The sequence below is a fragment of the Pituophis catenifer genome, unplaced genomic scaffold (genome assembly GCF_029215685.1).
Source record: "Pituophis catenifer annectens isolate HBS135680 unplaced genomic scaffold, rPitCat1.0.hap2 SCAF_2, whole genome shotgun sequence".
Lineage (NCBI taxonomy): Eukaryota > Metazoa > Chordata > Lepidosauria > Squamata > Colubridae > Pituophis > Pituophis catenifer.
In genome coordinates this window covers 4,108,702-4,130,291 of record NW_027256882.1, presented here as the reverse complement: position 1 = coordinate 4,130,291, position 21,590 = coordinate 4,108,702, and the positions used below count along the sequence as shown (strand labels likewise).

The window sequence follows — 21,590 nt, the reverse complement described above, 5'->3', positions numbered from 1 at the left end:
AAGGGGCTGGTGGAGTCGGGTGTGAAAGTCTCAGAAGAGAGCGAGCGGCGACTGGATCTGAATGAGCGGACTGCAAACGAGAGAACCCGACGAGCCAGCAGAGAGGAGAAAGTGATTACTGGGATTAACGGCGTGAGAAGAGGTTTGGTGGAGAGAGCAGAGAAAGGGATAAGAGCTTTGAAGAACCTTTATTTTGTTGCCTACTGTTACAGACTGATCGGAGAGTGTGTTAGTTGGAGAGAGGTCTGAGCGTCCTAGAAGAACAGGAAGTGCAGCCATTATAAGGATTAGTCTGGAGACAACGGGAGAGGCTGACATCGGACAATCTAGCAGTAGAAAACCATAGAGAACATTGTCAATAACTGATTTGCAAGACTTGGAAGTCTGTGGAGGCTGAGTATTAAAGAACTCTAAAGAACGTCATTTACTTGATATCTGAAAAAGGAGGGGAGAAAGGAGGAAGAACCCCGTTTTTACAATAAATTTGACACTGGTTGCAAACTGATATATATACGTACATATATATTCTTCTCTTGTTCCCTGTCAAAACCAAAAAGAAGAAGAAGAAAAAGGAAAAAAAACTAGACCGGTAAGAGCAGTAACCTTAAAAACAAACAAGAACTAGGAATTAGACACAAACATTAGGAATGAAGGATATAATGAATGAATGATATAAAAATCCTATCTCTAAATGTCAATGGCTTAAATGATAATAATAATAATAATAATAATAATAATAGTAATAATAATAATAATAATAATTTTTCTAGAATATACTAAATTCGGCAAAGTATTTGTGTCCTTAGGAGAGAAAAGAAAAAGGGGGGGTTGCTATGTATGTCGGAAGAAGGAATAGAGGCAGAACTAAAATATAAAGATGCTAAAGGGAGAATCCTAATGATAGAGGTAACGAGTGGTAACTCTAAAATGATGTTGGTGTGGGTATATGCCCCGAATAAAAAACAGGGACAATTCTATCGAAAATTACATGAACAGTTAGGAAAATGGGCGCACAATGAAATATGTATGTTAGGCGACTTTAACGGTATTGTAGACCCAGACAGAGATTACAAAAGGAAAATTAAAAAAAATAAAAGGACATCTTTGCCAAAAAGTTTTTTTGATTTGGTGGATGAATTAAACCTAATTGATATGTGGCGAACATTGCATCCTTCTGATAGACAATACACTTTCTACTCGAACCCGCAGAATTCCTGGTCTAGAATAGATATGGTATGGGCTACCAGGAAACTAGGATTGGAAATTAAGAAGGTCGATATGAGCACAAATGCCTGGGCAGATCACAAGCTCCTCGAAATAAATTGGCATTATATGACTAAGAGGAAACAACAGAGATGGAGATTACAGACGAATTTACTGAAGGAAAAAAAGTTTATATTTAAACTGAATGAAGAAGTAAAGCGCTTTTTTACAGAAAATGGTAATTAAGGTACGGCTAGAGAAATTGTTTGGGATATTATGAAGGCTTATGTGAGAGGAGTAGCTATATCGTATATGGCGTTTAAAAATAAAGAAAAAAGGAAGGCTAGGGAGGTCCACATCAAAAGGTTAGAAGAAGCGGAAAATAAACTACTGCAAAACCCGGGAGACGAGGTGGCTAAACAAAAGTGGATGATGGCGAGACATAGGTTGAATATTTTGGAACAGGAGGAGATAGCGCAAAAAATAAAAAGAACAAAGCATTACTACTTTGAGAACGCTAATAAGTCCGGAAGGTGGCTTGCATATAAATTAAAAAAAGAAAATGAAAAAAGTCAAATTCTTGTATTAGAAGATTCTAAGGGTAACCTCCTGACGAAGGAAGAGGATAAATTAGAAAGAACAAGAGAATTTTACGAAGCTCTATACAAAGAGGAAGAGATTGAGCCAGATAAAGTGGAACAATATCTGATGGAAGCTAGTCTACCTCATATAACAGAAGAAGAGAGGGAAATGTTGAACAATAAAATTACAATAGAGGAACTCAAAAGTGCTCTTACTAAAATTAAAAAGAATAAAACCCCAGGTCCAGATGGACTCCCAGGGGAAATTTATATAAAATTTAACATTGCATTGCAATTAGAATTATTAGAAATCTTTAATGAAGTCTTGGTGGGTACAAGAATCCCGGATACATGGAGGGAAGCGCACCTCACACTCATATTGAAAGAAGGTTCCGATCCGAAACAAATTGCAAATTATAGACCCATCTCCTTACTAAATTCAGATTATAAATTGTTTATGAGTATAATAGCGGAGAGGGTGAAAATTTTTTTAAACCTTTGGATCCACAAAGACCAGAATGGATTCCTTCCAGGGAGACTAATGAGGGACAATCTGAGAACGGTATTAAATGTTATAGAGTATTATGAGCAACATCCCGAAAAGCAGTTGGCGCTAGTGTTTGTGGACGCCCAAAAGGCGTTCGATAACCTGAATTGGAGCTTTATGGTTAATCAAATTAATTTAATGGGATTTGGGGCAAATTTTAGGAAAATGATTGAGAATATTTATCACAACATATATTCATGTAACCCACGGTCTGAAAAGCAAAAAACACATTCAATTTTCAAACACGAGCTCTCCCTGAGGAGTTAGACGAAAGCTGTATCTCAGAATTGGCAGTAGGACTCAACTCAGCCAGAAAGCTTAACTTTTGACCCAGAGCTCATACTTGCAAAAGAAATGACCTCCCATCGACCTGTGCGCTCCCACAGAGAGGGCCTCCTCGGGGTGCCATCAGCCAGACAATGTAGGCTGGTGACCCCCAGGGGGAGAGCCTTCTCTGTGGGGGCACCTACCCTCTGGAATCAGCTCCCCCCAGAGATAAGGAGAATCCAAGACCTCAGTGCCTTCCGTCGCGCCCTTAAAACCCATTTATTTAAACAAGCCGGGCTGGCTTAAGATGAAATTTTTAACTGTTTTTAAATGTTTTAAACGTTTTTAATTGGTAAATGAGTTTTAATTGGGCCAAATTTATATATCTTTTAATTGTTTTTAATATTTGTTCTGTATGTTTTTTAATCTGGCTGTACACCGCCCTGAGTCCTCAGGGAGAAGGGCGGTATAGAAATCCAATATAAAATAAAATAAAAAATAAATAAACAAACAGAGGGCGAGTATACTAATAAATGGGGACAAGACTTGAACATTTCAGATTCAAAAGGGAGTAAGGCAGGGATGCCCCCTATCCCCTCTACTTTTCATCTCGGCGTTAGAAGTGTTACTTAGGAAGATTAGATCTAATAAAGAAATCACAGGACTAAAGATTAGGAAAGAAATTTTCAAAACACAAGCCTTTGCAGGTGATGTGGCTCTAATAACAGAAGACCCATTAGAAACTGGCCTAAAATTACTTCAGGAAATACAGAAGTATGGAGAAGTTGCTGGCTTTAAACTTAATAAAACAAAAACCAAAATAATAGTGAAAAATGTAACAGAAGCATATAAGAAAAAGTTGGAAGAATCTTTAGGTCTCCAGGTAGTGAAGAAAACAAAATATTTAGGAATTTGGATAACTTCGAGGTATTCATCATTAAAAGAAGATAATTATACCCCACTACTACAAAAAATACACCAGGATTTAGATAGATGGAAAAAGCTAAAATTGTCTTTCACGGGTAAAATAGCAGCAATTAAGATGAATATCCTCCCCAAAATTGTATTTCTATACCAAAGCATACCGGTGAGTTTAGACAAAAAATTCTTTCCAGATTTGAATAAAAGTGTTAGGAAATTTTTATGGGAGAGAAAGAAGGCGAGGATCTAGGGATGGGTATACTAAAGATAAAATCCAACTTATAATTCATATAACAACAGCGACCAGATTAGTCTATGCGAAATTTTGGAAAGATAAAACCACACCACCAGAGGAAATTTTAATAAATAAATTTTAGAGTGCGCAGAAATGTCAAAACTAACGAATGAGCTAAATAACGATGAGGAATCAAAATACCATGTAGTATGGGGAAAGTGGTACGAATGGTTAAACAATAGGATTAAATCATGATGTCAGGGTATGCTTATTTCCTGCAATTTAAGTGCGAAGTTTGCCTGATGTATACTTTGTAAATATGTACAAACACTGCACCTCTGATTTTAGTAGAGATTTGATGTTTTTAACCATAAAACTAATAAAGTATACTTTAAAAAAAATGTCTAAAATAAATAAATTAAATATTTTCTAAATGTCTAAAATAAATAAATATTTATTTTGAAATTATTTATTCCTTACAGAGAAAGAAAGAAAGAATTTTTCTGGTTTTCATGACGGCGATCAATCAGCGGCTGAACCTCTAAATCAGGTAAGAAAAGGAAGAGTTATTAGATCTATATTCTCCCTTCAGGAAGTGAAGTGGGTGTGCAGAGTTCTCTCTCCTTCTATTTCCCCCCCTTGTTTGGACTGGATTATTTTTGTGTCCTTCCGCAACATGGAGAGCAGAATAGCAGGTTGAAGTTGCTGTCAGCCAGCATAGCTTCCTCTGGTCATCTTGTTCTGCTAGGTGCTCCTCCAAATTTGCCTTTACAAGAAGCACTCCTTTTAAAGTCCTTCAAGAATTAGGAATAAATGTATCACGGTGGCAGGAATTGCTAGACCACCTTTCTTTTTTTAATTTATCAACCTCCTAAGGTACAGATTAAAAGAGTTGGAAAGGACCTTGTAGGTCATCTAGTCCAACCTCACTACACCATTTCTGAGAAGTGGCAGTTTAGTCTGTTCTTGAAAGCTCCCAGTGATGAAGCTCCCATGTAACTTCTGTTCCATTGGTTGATTGCTTTTTTTAAAAAAAGTTTTTTATTTTTATTTCTTACACACATAATGTAAATGTACATTCTCTTATACATAATTGGTCACACATATCCATATTTTTCATAAAGAAAGCATAAAAATAAGGCATTTTAATTACATTTTTAGCTCCTTTTTTTAGCTCCTTTTTTAGCTTTTTTTTAGCTTTTTAAGTGTAAATTGGGTCTTAATTGGATTGTTTTAAATTGTGGGCCAAAGCTGTATAATTCTTTTACTTGATTTTAATTTTTATATTGGTATGTTTTTTATTCTTGGCTGTGCACCGCCCTGAGGAGGGCGGTATATAAATTAAATAAATAAGTAATAATAATAATAATAATTTGGGGTTGCTCTTCTACTCTTTGTTTTCCCTCATTTCACAACATACCTTCTCCTTCTCCTCCTTTCTTTCCCTTCCCTCCCTCCTTTCCTCTTCTACTTTCTCCCTCCTTCTCTTCTTCCTCTTTCCTCTTTTCCCTTGTTTTCCCCCACTCCTCCCCTCTTTTCCCCCTTTCTCACCTTCTCTCCTACTCCTGTACCCGGTCCAATCTGTCACTTTTATCCTCATAATTGTACATTTATACTTATAATCTTCTTTCTTTTCCCCCCTCCCATCCCCCTTTTCTATTTAATCTGGTGTCATCTCGGTTTCTATTTCTTTTTGTCCTCTCCCTCATTTAACTTCCTATTATCTAAATCATGTATCTATCATCTTTCATTCATATTTCTTTTCTAACCATACATAAAACCCTCCCCATGTCTTTAAATACACCGATTCCTCTTTATCTTTTATTCTTAGAATTAATCTATTCATTTCCACACAGTCTAAAATCTTTTTTATTACTTCATCTTCTGACGGGATTTTTTCTGTTTTCCAATTTTGCACAAATACAATTCTTGCTACTGTTATTATATGTATAATTCAATACACTTCTTCTTTGCTGTATCTCTCTGGCAGAATACCCAATTAAAAATAAACCTCTGGTTTTAATTCTATAGATTTATGTAACATTTCCTCCAACCCTCTGGACCAATAATGTTTTGCTTCCGTACATGACCACCACATATGATAATATGATCCCGGCAAATGCCAACATTTCCAACACTTGACTGATTTATCGTTAAACATTTTTGCCAATCTTTCTGGTGGCATATGCCATTTATTAAACATTTTATATAAATGTTCTTTATATTTATTTATTTATTTATTCATTCATTCATTCATTCATTCATTCATTCATTCATTCATTTATTTATTTATTTATTTATTTTATACAATTTGTATGCCGCCCTATCTCCAAGGACTCAGGGCGGCTCACAACGACAAGCGACCAAGTGACTGTAAAAACAACAAATACACATAAAAAATATCAAAAAATATTTTTTTAAAGAAGTTAAAATATACTACCCCGTCAGTCCAGGCCGGGGGACATAAATAACCAGGTTTTCAATTCACGGCAGAAGGTACGAAGGTCAGGGGCTAGCCGGAGCTCCAAGGGAAGTTGATTCCAAAGGGTGGGGGCACCCACAGAGAAGGCTCTACTCCGGGGGGTCGCCAGCCGACATTGTCTAGCCAACGGCACCCTGAGTAGGCCCTCTCTGTGAGAGCGTACCGGGCGATGGGAAGTTGATGCTAGTTGCAGGTGGTCCGATAAATAGCCTGGACCTAAGCAATGAAGGGCTTTTTAGGTTAGCACCAGCACCTTGAATCTCACCCGGAGGGCAACCGGCAACCAATGCAAGCCGCGCAGGAGTGCTGTAACATGGGAGTATCGGGTCCCTCGTGCAACAACCCGCGCGGCCGCATTCTGCACCAGCTGAAGCCTCCGGGTGGTCCTCAAGGGCAGCCCCAGGTAGAGAGCATTGCAGTAGTCGATCAGGGAGGTGACTAGCACATAAGTGACTGTGCGTAGGGCATCTCGGTCCAAGTATGGGCGCAACTGGTGCACCAGGTGAACCTGGGCAAACGCTCCCTGGTTACAGCCGTGATATGATCCTCCAAACTCAGCCGTGAGTCCAACACCTTGCCCCCAATAGACAGCATTGGAACCTCTTGCTTGGCCCGAGATGCCGGTATCTGCAGCCACTCGGTCTTGACCGGGTTAAGTTGAAGCCTGTTACTTCCCATCCAGATCCGTACCGCTTCTGGGCACCGGGACATCACGTCAAGGGCATCACTGGGCTGGTTCGGGGTGGATATAAAAAGCTGGTATCTAAAAGGTATCATCAGTATGCTGATGATACCCCACCCCAAAACCACGGATGATCTCTCCCAGCGATTTCATGTAAATGTTGAACAGAAGGAGCGAGAGGACTGACCCCTGGGGCACCCCACAAGTGAGGGGCCTCATGGTCGACCTCTGCCCCCCTGCCAACACCGCTTGCGTACAACCCGAGAGGTAGGAGGTTAACCACTGTAAAACTGTGCCATAAAACTGTGCCACCCACTCCCAACCCCTCGAGGCGTTGCAGCATGATACCATGATCGATGGTATGAAAAGCCGTTGAGAGATCTAATAGGACCAGGACAGAGGAGCAACCCCGTCCCGAGCCCTCCAGATATCATCCACCAACGCGACCAATGCCATTTCCATGCTGTACCCAGGCCTGAAGCCCGACTGGAACGGATCCAGATACGCTGTTTCATCCAGGTGCTGGGGGAGCTGTCGCGCAACCACACTCTCAATAACCTTCGCCACAAAGCGAAGGTTGGAGACCGGACGATAATTCGACAACACTGCCGGGTCCAGGGAAGGCTTCTTGAGGAGAGGCCTCACCACCGCCTCTTTCAAGGGGAGGGGGGGACCCTATTATCCAGCAGCCTCCACTTCTCCAGCTGCCAGAAGATCACATATAGAGTCAGGAGTCCAGTGGCATCCGTGGCGACGGCTACAGCAGCTTCAACAGCAGCCTCAGAGACACCCCACCAGTACAGTAGAGGCATTCCACTAGCACCACGGAATCCTGAGGCAGCCCATATCTACCTTGGCTACCCTCCAGAGTTTCCTCAGTCACAGCTCCCTCGGCGCAGCCTGGTCTTTCCCACCGGCGTCTTCCCAGCAGTCCGACTGCGCCGGCCGCGCCCTTGCCTCCATTCGTTTGCCGCCGATCAGCTGGCCCCGTGTCTCCCTCCGGCGCTCACTGCATCTCTCACCGGCAACTTTGAGCACTCCTGGGCAGCCCCGTCGAGCCCTCAGTAGCGTCAACGGCCATATCAGAGCCCAGAGACAGGCTGCGGGGCCCTGAACCCTCCAAGGAAGCCAAAACTCTCCCCATGGGGTAAGCTCAGTGGCAATTCGTGGCCATCTTCAAGCATGGGCAGTCTTCTTCCAATTTCTTCTTCCATTTCTTATTTATTTACTTGTTTTGTCGATCTAGTCATTCTTATCTCCCTTTGTTCTTTAACTTATTTCGCTCTTGCTCCTTCTCTTATCATTCTCTCTTCTTGTTCTCTCGTTATCTCTCTTGGCTGTTCTTTCTTCTCCTGTCGTCCATCCCCTTTTTCATCTCTCAATCTTTCTTCCTGTTGAAAATCTATGTACTGTTTATAAAATAACTCTGCTTTCTCTGTTGAGTCTAATCTTTGCTCTTGCCAATTCACCAATATTCCTCCTGGAATCAACCATCTATAATTTATTCCTCTCTTTATCAAACATTTCGTGAGAAATTGATATTCTTTTCTCAGGTCTGTCACTCTTCTTGGAATTTGTTTCAGTGCCACTACTTCTCTCCCTTTGTGCTTTATCGTCGTGTTTCTCATCAATTGCAATTTAATTTAATTTAATTTAATTTAATTTCGAATTTATATACCGCCCTTCTCCCTGAGGACTCAGGGCAGTGTACAGCCAAGATAAAAAACATAGAATACAAATATTAAAACATTTAAAAATATATATAAAATTTGGCCCAAAAAATTAAAATCGCAGACTAATTAAAAGGATTTAAAAATTTTAAAAATTTCTTCTTAAGCCAACCCGGCTTGCTGAAAAAGATAGGTTTTCAGGGAACGACGGAAGGCATTGAGGTCCTGGATTCTTCTTATCTCCGTGGGCAACTGATTCCAGAGGGTGGGAGCCCCCACAGAGAAAGCCCTCCCCCTGGGGGCCACCAGCCTACATTGTTTGGCTGATGGCACCCTGAGGAGGCCCTCTCTGTGGGAGCGCACGGGTCGATGGGAGGTCATCGGTAGCAGCAGGCGGTCTCGGAGATAGCTAGGCCCTATGCCATGGAGCGCTTTAAAGGTGATAACCAACACCTTGAAGCGCACCCGGAAGACCACCGGGAGCCAGTGCAGCTCGCGCAGGAGTGGTGTTACATGGGAGCGCCATGTTGCTCCCATCACTACCCGCGCTGCTGCATTCTGGACCAGCTGGAGCCTCCGGGTGCTCTTCAAGGGGAGCCCCATGTAGAGAGCGTTACAGTAGTCAAGGCGAGAGGTGACGAGGGCGTGAGTGACTGTGCACAGGGAATCCCGATCAAGAAAGGGCCGCAACTGGCGAATCAGGCGAACCTGATAAAAGGTCCCCCTGGTAACAGCCGTCAGATGTTCCTCCAAAGACAGCTGCCTATCCAGGAGGACTCCCAGATTGCGAGCCCTTTCAGTGGGGGCCAAAGACTCGCCCCCAATAGTCAGTGATGGAGTCAACTGACTATATCGGGATGCCGGGAGCCACAGCCACTCAGTCTTGGAAGGGTTGAGCCTGAGCCTGTTCCTCCCCATCCAGATCCGCACAGCCTCCAGGCACTGGGACATCACTTCAAGGGCATCGTTGGGGTGGCCTGGGGTGGAGATGTACAGCTGGGTGTCATCAGCGTACTGGTGGTATCTCACCCCAAAGCCACGGATGATCTCGCCCAGTGGCTTCACATAAATGTTGAACAGAAGGGGCGAGAGGACCGATCCCTGCGGCACTCCACAAATGAGAGGCCTCGAGGTCGACCTCTGCCCCCCTGCCAACACAAACTGTGACCGGTCGGAGAGAAAGGAGGAGAACCACCGTAACACGGTGCCTCCCACCCCCAACTCTTCCAGCCGGTGCAGCATGATACCATGGTCGATGGTATCAAAAGCCGCTGAGAGATCTAATAGGACCAGAACAGAGGAATAACCCCTGTCCCGAGCCCTCCAGAGATCATCGACCAACGCGACCAATGCCGTTTCCGTGCTGTGCCCAGACCTGAAACCTGACTGGAACGGATCCAGATAGGATGTTTCCTCCAGGAATTGTGGAAACTGTTGCGCGACCACACTCTCAACAACCTTCGCAATGAAGCGAAGGTTGGAGACAGGACGATAGTTAGCCAATATTGCTGGATCCAGGGACGGCTTCTTGAGGAGAGGCCTCACCACCGCCTCTTTCAGGGCAGCGGGGAAGTGACCCTCACTCAAGGAAGCATTAATAACGCCCTGGAGCCAGCCTCGTGTAACCTCCCGGGAAGCCAGTACCAACCAGGAGGGACACGGGTCCAGTAAACATGTGGCCGCACTAAGTCTCCCCAAAATCCTGTCCACATCATCGGGAGTCACAGCATCAAACTCCTCCCAGATAACATTCTCAAGACTGTTCCTCGTCACCCTGCCCTGATCTACCCAGTCAGAGTCCAAATCCCCCCGGATCTGAGCGATTTTGTCATACAGGTATTGTCCGAAATCCTCCGCCCTGCCTTCTAAGGGATCCTCCCGCACTCCCAGATGGAGCAGGGCGCGGGTCACCCTAAACAGGGCGGCCGGACGATTCCCTGATGACGCAATAGAGGCGGAAAAGTAGTTAGACTTTGCCGTCTTTATCGCCACTAGGTAGGCCTTAATATGCGACCTTACCAGTGTTCGATCAGATTCAGCGAGACTGGCCCTCCAACCGCTCTCCAGGCGTCTTTTCCGGCGCTTCATTTCCCTCAGCTCCTCAGTAAACCAAGGAGCCACCCGGGATCGGCATCGGGTCAGAGGCCGCAAAGGCACAACTCGGTCCAAGGCCCCACCAGCCGCCCGATCCCAGGCGGCTACCAGGTCCTCGGCCGAGTCATGTGCTAGATCCTCAGGAAATGGCCCAAGCTCCGTCTGGAACCTATCAGGATCCATCAGGCGCCTGGGGCGGATCCATCTAATTGGGTCCGCCTCCCTGCGGCGAGGGGTCGCGGTTCGAAGATCTAGGCGAAGGAGTGAGTGGTCAGTCCATGACAAGGGTTCCATGTCTATATCCCCTATAACAAGACCACTCAACCACTGGCCAGAGACAAAAATCAGATCCAGAGTGTGACCTCCCCTGTGAGTAGGGCCATGAACTAACTGGGTCAGGTCCATGGCCGTCATGGAAGCCATGAACTCCCGAGCCACCTCAGACGTTTCACCGACAGATGGCAAGTTGAAATCACCCATGACTAAAAGCCTGGGTGTATCTACTGCCACCGTGGCTATCACGTCGAGTAGCTCAGGAAGGGCTGTTGCCACGCGGCAGGGAGCCAGGTACGTAAGCAACAAGCCCATCTGAACCCCACGGCCCCACCTCACAAGGAGGGACTCACATCCGGCTATCTGAGGCACAGTGGTCTCCCTCGGATCCAGATCCTCGTTAATAATAACCGCCACCCCCCCCGCCCCTCCCCTGGGCCCTCGGCTGATGGAATGCTCTGAAGCCTGGTGGGCACATTTCAACCAGAGGGACGCCACCCTCCGGGCCCAACCAGGTCTCCGTAATACCCGCCAGGTCCGCTCCTCCCTCTTGTATAAGATCGTGAATGAGGGGGGCCTTATTAACCACGGACCTGGCATTGCATAACATCAGCCGAAGGCCCAGATCCTGAGTATCTAAGCCACCTAGTCTCCAAGAGGAGCCATGGGGACCGGGGCAAGCAATTGCTCTCAAACAGCGAGTGCGAGCCCCCAACACATGATATGGTCCCCTGCTCCCGCCATATCTGCCCCTCCCATCTACCGTGCTGATGGTACAAACCTCATAGGTATCGTCCCCCATCCCTTTCCCAGTCCCTCGACCAACACCTCCCAAATCGTTACCCTGTGCCGGGCTCGGCTCTGACCCTGGTGGATTTCCCCCCCCATCCCCCAGAGTCTTCTTCCCAATTTCTCTAGAAAGATCATTACAAACCCCCCTCCCAGAACCCCTTAAAATCTTAAAAAATTTCCCTAAAAAACCCCACAAATTCTTCCTTGCTCCATGCCATCTCTCTGGACTCCAAAGTCCGTCATCGAGATAGGCCCTCGATAATGTGGAGGGCCAAACCTGCGAGTGGGGAGAATCTCGCAGGGCGAGGAGTTCCGACACCGAATACATTTGTTACTGGGAGTAGTTATGGCTTATAACCAGGGGATCAACCATGATGATTTAAGAGTCCAACGGAAAAGTATATAAGTCTTAGGTAGTATACATTGGAAAACGCCACTGCCTTCATGGCAGTGGGAGGAGTCCAAGAATAGTCCAGAAACGATGGAAATAATAGCCGAGGCTGACTCCCTCAATACTCATACCTAAGGTAAACTTCTCCTTTCAGTTAGGGAGGACAGATAGAGCAATGCCAATCCATAGGTCCAGAAGTATAAGTCGGTTTACAGAGTTAGTGCAGTGGGCATATCAGGAGATGATCCAATGGAGAGTAGATGGAAAATGATGGTGGTATCCAGCTGAGACTGAAAATGGCCTGGATAGCGTGGGACCATCATACGGGCTAAACCCGGCAGAAAAGGGGGGGGGAGCAATACAAAGCGTTTAGGGGGGGGAACACCCCCATAGTCCTCTTCCGGTCCTCCACATCGCCCCCTAGGTCTTTCCCGGTCACAACGCTCACCCAGTTCAGCCTCCATCAGTTCACTGTGGGGCCTCTGGGCGTCAGTGAGCTGGTCACAAACGGCCACACACCTCACAGCCGCCCAGGTCAGTCCAAGATGGTCACGCCGGAATTAGTTCCTGCCATCTCCCTCGCAGCCTTCAGGCTGCCGCCGCCGCCTCCACCGCCAGCCAGCAGCCGCCATCACAGCCTCCTCCCTGGCTGACGCCACAACAGCTGCCAGCCTCTCTGCCATCCTCCTCGTCTTCCCCAAGCCCCGCCAACACCTCCTGGGCACCCAGGACTCCGACGAGGCTCCGACGAGGGGTCCGCCGGGAGCGCTGCGCTGCCGCCGTCTCCACCGCTGCTCAGGCGACCGCCAGCTGATCGCAAAGGCCGCCGCCACAGCCATCCGGGCCGACAACGCCCCCAAACGCCTCCTCTGCAACACCCGACTCCCTCTGGCCAGGAAGCACTCCGGAGAGCTAAAAAGCTCCCAAAAGGTTGGCAATAGCCTCCGCTAGCCTGGTAGGGGCCATAGTTGTTTCGTCTGGCCCCCAAAGACCCCCTGTAGTCCAAATAACACCCCCTCGGTGGTAGCGGACTCAGCAGGGAGCCGCCATCTTGAGCATGCGCAAAGGAAAGATATTCTGTTCTCAGTCTTTTCCTGGTAAATCTGACGTGAATTTCTCTAGGCAGATTATTTCTCATCGCGTATCTTGTGTGCACTCGTCGATCTCATTTCCTTGCTTTCTTCCATTGCTTCTGCTAACATCTCTGCAATTTTCTCTGCTAAATTTCCTCCCTTTTCTTCTTCAATATTTTGGAATATTTTGGATTTCAAATTTCCCAATCAGACTCTTCAGGTTCTTTATACCCTAATCCACATAGGTTTAATCCAAATCCAAATCCAAAAAAAAAAAAAAAGGTAGAAAGGCTGTGTCAAAAAAACCCAAAAAACAACCCAAAAACAACCGATGCCCCCCCAAAAAATGGAAAAAAAGAACAAACAAGATCAGAACAAAAATAAAAGTTCACTGATAAAAAATTTAAAGCCAAAGTGTTTACTCAAAATATCCAACCAAGCAATAAAAATATTTTAAAAAGTATATATTATAATCTCCCAGAAAGAATTAAACAATAGAAAAAAGCATGCCAATCCTAAAAATTTTAAATCCAGGAAGAAGAAACTTCTACAAAAAAAGGACAAAAAAAGAACAAAAAGAAAACACAGAAAATAAAAAATAATATTCCAAAATACCACTATTCCAAAATCTTCCAAAATTTATAGATCCATCAAGGGAAAGGAAAAAACAGACAGTTTTCATTCTTTTTTTTTCTTTTCCTCTATATCTTTCCCATTCTGTTACAAAATCACAAGACTGCTTCTTATGGGAATCTTCTTGCAGTTTCCAAAACATTGTCCAAGGTCATTCCACTCTCATCTTCTCCTTTATAAAACATATCTCTTTAATTTTCTCTGTCACCACTAGATGGCACTGCAATTCACTCAAAATAGTCTTTAAAAATATCAATATACTTTTCTTCTTTTAGCTTTGAGCTCCCAGCTACAAAACTCAAATTTTCAAAATACGATTCATTAACCAGAGAAGCCTCTTTTCCCAATCTACTTTCAATTCATTTAGTTACTTTTCAGTTTCATTAATTAGTCTTTATTCATGGCTTCCGCTTCTTTGCCACTATTCCGGCACTGGGAAGGTAGCCTTATTCCGCTCACTCCCCTCTCCTCTTTGCCAGTTTTCTTAAGATAGATGGATTTTAAAAGTTCAGGAGAAAAATATGTAAATAGGAATCTTGTTTCCAAGACCTCACTCTCTCACCCAGATGATCACCTCGTTCTTCTTCCTTTTCTTGCTTGTAGCCGCCCCAGCTTTTGACAGCTCCTATGGCTGCCTTTCCTCACCGCTGAGTCGGAGGCTGATCGCCGGCACTTCAGGGAACTTGCGATTTCCCTGTCCAAGACAGCCTGTGTCTCCGTTCTTCGCTTTCTCTACAGGACAGGTATGATCCCTGGGGATCTTCAAAAGTGGCTGGGATATCAGCGATTTCCCGGAGCCCCGGAATACATACTGTACTGCTGCGATGCTGGCCACGCCCCCTGGTTGATTGCTTTCGCTGTCAGAAAATGTCTCCTTATTTCCAGGTTGAATATCTCCTTGTTCACTTTCCATCTATTATTCTATGTCTGGCCTTCAGGTGATTTGGAAAATAGCTTGGCCCCCTCCTCTCTGTGGCAGCCTCTCAAATATTGGGACACTGCTATTGTCTCCCCTAGTCCATCTCTTCACTAGACTAGCCATGCCCAGTTCCTGCAACTGTTCAATCCCATAATCATCTTGGTTGCTCTTCTTTGCACTCGTTCTAGAGTCTCAAGATTTTTTTACATCATGGCAACTTCATATGATCTTGATTCTATCCCTCTCTTAATACAGCCTATGATTCTGTTGATAGTTTTTTGGCAACTGTAGCACAGCTGCTGGCTCACGTTAAGCGATTGTCCACTAGGACTCCTTATTACTTACTACTTTTGAGCCAAGCACCACCTATCCTATGGCAGTGCATTTGCTTTTTTTCCGCTAAATGTAGCACATTACATTTCTCACCATTGAAGTTCATCTTGTTAGAAGGTGCCAATCTGTCAATCCCTCTATATCTCGAGCCTATTTTGTGCAGTGTTGGTATTCCTGCCAATTTGATATTTTCTGCAAATTTGATGAGTTCCCCTTCAACCGCCTTGTCTAAATCATTGATGATGATGAACAGATTTTGCGAATCCTCCTGTTCTGTTCTTTTTTCCGTGTTCAGGAGAGTCTTGTGTCCTTCGAGGAGGTGGCTGTGTCTTTCTCTGAGGAGGAATGGTCTCAGCTGGATCCTGACCAGAAAGCGCTGCATTCGGAAGTCATGCTTGAAAACTATAGGGACGTGGTCTCTCTCGGTAAGAGTTTTCTTGTCCCAAATCAGAGAGATCAAGACAACAGATTATAGTTAGTTTTTTATTAAAAAATCACTAATCAGATATTGTCTCCTGGGAGGGAGAAGGAAAGTATCTGGCCTTCTCATACTCCAAGGAAGGAAAGAGTCAGTGTCTTTGCTGAGATGCTTTTGGGGCATTCCTTATCTGTATTTTTCCATTTCTATTGGAACTTATCCGTGGAGGCTGAGAAGAATGGTGTGTGCTTTTATGTGTCCTCTGGAGATCATGTGATAAGATTATGTTGTCATTTGTCCTCTGAAACCTCTCCAAATTGTGTGGGAACAGAACTTTCACACTCAGGCCATGGAAGAGCATTCTCCCAATTCAATTCAAGAACAAAGACCTCATGCAGTGTGACTCAGTGCATCCTAGGATACAGATGATCCCCGAGTTACGACAGTTTACTAAGCGACTGTTTCAAGTTACGACCTAGCTGTCTCCCAAGTACTTAAGACTCAGTCCTGAAATTACAAATGTTACAGCACCACAGCCCTCATTCACACTTACAAATGACAGCAGAGGCGTTGCAACAACAATCATCCTACCTGTACCCCCACCCCACCCTGCTCAGACTTACGTTAGGAGGACGTAGTGAGCTATCGGTTCCTTTGCCTGCTTGGGTGCATTTGCAGAAAAAAAAGGCCTAGAGTAGTGAGAGATACACAAGATCAATAGTGGGAAATCTGGCAGTACTGATCTCACATGATCTCACACTACAGTACTTTCGGCCTCTATTCTCTGCTAACCAAGGACTGCAGGAGATCCAGGGCAAAATGCTTTGGAAACAAAGGGGGGCCTCTTTGTTTTCAAAGACTTTTGCTCTGGATCTCGTGCAGTCCTCAGTTTGTAGAGAACACAGGCCTAAAGTACTGCAGTGTGAGATCCTGCAAGATCATTAGTGTGAGATCTTGCACTTCCGTTTTTTTGTGATCTCGCAGTAAAGTAGTTTAGGCCTCTGTTCTCTGCAATCGGAAGACTGTACCAGATCCGGCCAAAAAACCCTTGGAAGCTGATGAGACTTTGGGGCAGCAAAATAGCCATTCTTGAATCCTCCCAACCTTTCCCGTCTCACTGCGATGAGCCAACAGGAGGCTTCAGGGAAGAGACTTAGCTCCAAAGTCTCATCGCTGGGATCAAGGAACGGGCCGAGCGGGAGTCCTGCCTACCAGACAGATGCCGTGCAGTAGCTGCTCCAAGGTACACGGGGAAAGAAGGAGCTTTTTTCAAAATGGTTTCAGTTCTCACAGGTCTCTGCTGAAATTAACCCAGCCCAATAAATCTTAAGTTTTCTCCTTGTTCCTCCTTGGGTGTTTCCCCTGATTATTCTAGGATTCAAAACAGACTTTGATTGAGATTTGCTCATATATAGATAATTGTAAAGAAAGAGATGTTTTCTAGATATTTTCAAAGCTTTCAGGACTCATGAATATAGAAATCATCCTGTCTATAGCACACCACTGTAAGCATGCAAACATAAAACGTAAAGGAATTCTGGAAAATTTCAGAAGGAAATTCACTTGTACGGTTTGATCTTTTTCTCTAACCTTGTTATTATTTTCATTTCTCTTTTGCTTTGAAGGTAATAATCGGCAGGAGAATCAGGATTCCTGTGAACTGTTCCAAGTGATCAATGCTAAATTACTTACAGGGATTCACACTGAGGAGAAGCTATACAAATGCAGAGAGTCTGGTAACAGGTTCAGAAAACATATTAATCTTATTTCCCCTCAAAGGATCCACGCAGGGGAAAAGCCATTTAAATGCATGCAGTGTGGGAAAACCTTTGCTCACAGATTTGTCCTAAGATCACATGAAAGGCTGCACACAGGGGAGAAGCCGTATAAATGCATGGAGTGTGGAAGGACCTTTGGTGAAAGAGGTAATCTTATTTCCCATAAGAGGATCCACACAGGGGAGAAGCCGTATAAATGCATGGAATGTGGAAAGCCCTTTGCTCAAAGAGGTAATCTTATTTCCCATAAGAGGATCCACACAGGGGAGAAGCCATTTGAATGTATGGAGTGTGGAAAGACCTTTGCTCGAAGAGGTAATCTTATTCGCCATAAGAGGATCCACACAGGGGAGAAGCCATTTAAATGTATGGAGTGTGGAAAGACCTTTGCTCAAAGAGGTCATGTTATTTCCCATAAGAGGATCCACACAGGGGAGAAGCCGTATAAATGCATGGAGTGTGGAAAGAGCTTTGCTGAAAGTGGTAGTCTTATTTCCCATAAGAGGATCCACACAGGGGAGAAGCCGTATAAATGCATGGAGTGTGGAAAAACCTTTCCTGAAAGTGGTAGTCTTATTTCCCATAAGAGGATCCACACAGGGGAGAAGCCGTATAAATGCATGGAATGTGGAAAGACCTTTGCTGAAAGAGGTAATCTTATTCGCCATAAGAGGATTCACACAGGGGAGAAGCCATATAAATGCATGGAGTGTGGAAAAACCTTTCCTGAAAGTGGTAGTCTTATTCGCCATAAGAGGATCCACACAGGGGAGAAGCCGTATAAATGCATGGAGTGTGGAAAGAGCTTTGCTGAAAGTGGTAGTCTTATTTCCCATAAGAGGATCCACACAGGGGAGAAGCCGTATAAATGCATGGAGTGTGGAAAAACCTTTCCTGAAAGTGGTAGTCTTATTTCCCATAAGAGGATCCACACAGGGGAGAAGCCGTATAAATGCATGGAATGTGGAAAGACCTTTGCTGAAAGAGGTAATCTTATTCGCCATAAGAGGATTCACACAGGGGAGAAGCCATATAAATGCATGGAGTGTGGAAAAACCTTTCCTGAAAGTGGTAGTCTTATTCGCCATAAGAGGATCCACACAGGGGAGAAGCCGTATAAATGCATGGAGTGTGGAAAGGCCTTTGTTCAAAAAGTTAGTCTTACTTCTCATAAAAGGATCCACGTTCATGAGAAACTGCATAGCAATAGTAATTCCACTTAGACTTATATACCAGTCCACAATGCTTTATAGCACTTTTAAGCAGTTTACAAAGTCAGCATATGGTCTCCAGCAATCTGGGTCCTCATTTTACCCACCTCAGAAGGATGAAAGCTGAATCAACCATGACCCTGTCAGAATCAAACTTCTCGCTGTGTGCAATTAGCCTATAGTATTGCATTCTAACCGCTGATCCACCACCATAGATTTTGATCTGTATGCATATTATGCCTTTCGGATCCAAACGAGACAAGGTAGAATCCAACAAAATGAAATTTAATGTGGAGAAAAGTAAGTTTTTACACCTGGGCAGGAAAAACAGATTACCTGAAACCTGGCTGGAAAATAGTAACTGTGAAGGGTCCTTGGAGTCGGAATGGATGATCAATGAAGCATGAATCATCTGAGTGCGGCAGCAGCCAAAAAAGCGAATACAATCCTTGGTTTTATAAACAGAGGCATAGAATCAAAATCACATGAAGTATTAGTACCGTTCCATGATGTCTTAGTAAGATCACACCTGGAATACCGCATCCTGTTTGGGTCATCGCATTACAAAAAAGATGTTGAAACTTTGGAAAAATTTGCAAAGAAGAGCAGCTAAGCTGAATAAAGGCCGGAAGACTAAAAGAAGAACAGTTATAGGGCATGGCTAGTTTAGTGAAGAGAAGGACCGGGGGAGACAGGATACCAAATTTTCTGACAGAACAATCAACCAATGGAAGAGCTTGACTTCGGAAGTTGTGGGCGTTTCATCGCTGGTGGCTTTGAAGAAGAGATTGGACTGCCATTTGTCAGAAATGGTGTAGGGTCTCCTGCTTGGGCGGGGAGTTGGACTAGGAGAACAACAAAATTCTGATTTTGATTTTGAATCCTCAATCCATCCTGGTGCTTTTTTGCTAAGTAGAAGGTTTTAAAATAAAGATGAGTATCAATGGAGATTAAGGTTATTGTTTGCCCTGAAAGTGATGTGTGGATGCCAATATTTAAGTGGTACATTTCAAGTAACTCCCTCTGATGAGTATATCCACTAGAGCAGAGTTGCAGGCAGAAATGCAATTAGTCCTGAATCCCTTACTATTGTTTCAGCTTTTCTTCCTTTGCTTACTATTATCACAGTCTGCCTTTCCACCGTTTCACTTTATGCAAGTAATAACTGAGAAAGAAAACCATAAGGAAAAGGGGGTTATAGTGATGCTGAATTAGAAAATGCAACTCCTAGGCTCTTTGTACTAATTTTGTGGTGATCTTTCCTTGCCTTCCCTCGTGTTGCCCATCTCTGGGCTCAAACAATCTTACCAATATCTTCTTTTAAGTGAAGTCTCCAGAACTGGACTTAGTATTCCAAATGGAGTCTCACTAAAGCCTTATGTAGAGGGATAGGAGCTCCTTTTTACTGATGGTGGTACATCTGGTGATGCATCTCAGAATTTTGTTTGCCTTCACATGTACCTGGTCACACTTACTTATTGTCAGGTTTCGTTGCTATCTTAAATAAACTTCATTCTCAAACGCAAAGTCTCTAATGAATCTCTTTTATTTAAGAATAGAAAAAACGACATGCCTGAACTCTGTTGCAGCCAAGATTGGCACCTCCTTCCAACCCCTCCCTTTCCGTTCTTCAACCCCAATGTCTCATTGGCCACCATCCAGATCCATCTCTTCATCCCATGCACTTTCTTTTCACAGGAATTTCCCCGCTCCCTCTGTTGCCCAAGTAATGGTATCTGCTGAAGAGCCAGGAACTAGGTGAAAGTTCATCACAGCATTAAAGCAAGTCTTTCTGTGATTTCATGTCAGCGCTGAAAGAGATCATAATTTGGAACACTGACACTTATGTTGCAGTTATCCTTGTTTCAGTGCCATGGCAACTACTTTCACAGAGTTGTGTAAAAGAAGGGAAGAGAAAGCAGTGGTAGGGATATGTGGATGCATATTAAGTTCCCATAGGTAGGCAGCCTGCTGGCCCACCCAGGCAGTCCCTGATTTACAATAATTTATTAAGTAACCATTTGAAGTTCCAATGGCAATAAATGATGGCTCTGACCTCCTCCTCCCCTCCCTCCCTCCCTCCCAAATTAGGCATACTTCAGGATATCAAAATTTTATTTATTTATTAAATTTTTATACCGCCCTTCTCCGGCAGGACTCAGGGCGGTGTACAGCCAGAATAAAAACACCATATACCATAAATTTAAAAAAGATTAAAATGAATTAAATAGTTTGGCCCTAATTTTGTAAAAAACACCAAAATTAAAATACCCAATTAAAACCACTCTGGTGTGCTAACATTGCAAAGGATCAATCAAGAAGGAAGATCTTTGGAAATCAGTGGGGACCAAAATAAGATGAAATTAAGAATTACTTCAAAAAACTACTTCAGTCCTTCCTGATGAAACACGCAGAAATGCGAATGGGAACTTTCTCTGGGATGTCCAGATACCAAAAATAATCCAGCCTGCCAACAAAGGAGAAAATATGTAGGTCACGGTTGAAATGAGGGGTCCTTGGTGGCCTCTGAGCTTGATTGTGTTGTTGCAGACCTTTCATTAGCCAAACGAGGGACGATCATCACTGCACCAACCAACCTCAGAGGGCACCAAGGACCCCTCAATCCAACTAGCGTCCACTGTGTCAAATTAATCACTGTGTCAACCAGGATGAATGCAGAATCAAGGAACCGTTTTAGGTCAAAGACCTCTTAGGATGTGATGGAATAATGAGAGATGTCAATGTAGACTGCATGCAGAAAGCTTCAGGGTGAACAATTTGCCTTTCAAGCAAGAGGCCGGAATGAACACAAGGAAACAAATGCATGGGGAAAATACATTTTTCAAGCATTAGGGAGTTCTTCTCTTTTTATGATGTATCATAACATTAATTTAAAATTAACTATCAGTCATGTAGTTACTTGCTAAAGATGCATAAAATTCTCAATGGGGCCTTCAGATTTTCTTGTTTTGCTTTTGCTTTTCTTTTTCTCTTTTCATTTATGGTCTAATGAGATATCCCTGCCTTCAATTCTCCAAGGGCCTTAAGTTTCCTAGTCATATTTCTTGAGGTGAATTTCCTAATCAA

General features: G+C 44.0%; 1 protein-coding gene across 2 annotated transcripts in view; it reads left to right on the top strand.

The window, feature by feature from the left end:
- LOC139311591 (zinc finger protein 721-like) overlaps positions 1–20,030 on the top strand; it is a 131,818-nt gene extending 111,788 nt beyond the window's left edge. The window contains exons 3-5 of one of the 2 annotated variants that reach the window (XM_070936055.1): positions 4,237–4,304; positions 15,392–15,521; positions 17,140–20,030. In XM_070936055.1, the coding sequence (XP_070792156.1) occupies positions 4,237–4,304; positions 15,392–15,521; positions 17,140–18,515 (1,574 nt within the window). In that variant the 3' untranslated portion in view covers positions 18,516–20,030. The remainder of the gene's footprint in view (positions 1–4,236; positions 4,305–15,391; positions 15,522–17,139) is intronic. The other variant, XM_070936053.1, reaches the window with a different exon arrangement.
- The last annotated feature ends 1,560 nt before the right edge of the window (positions 20,031–21,590 follow it).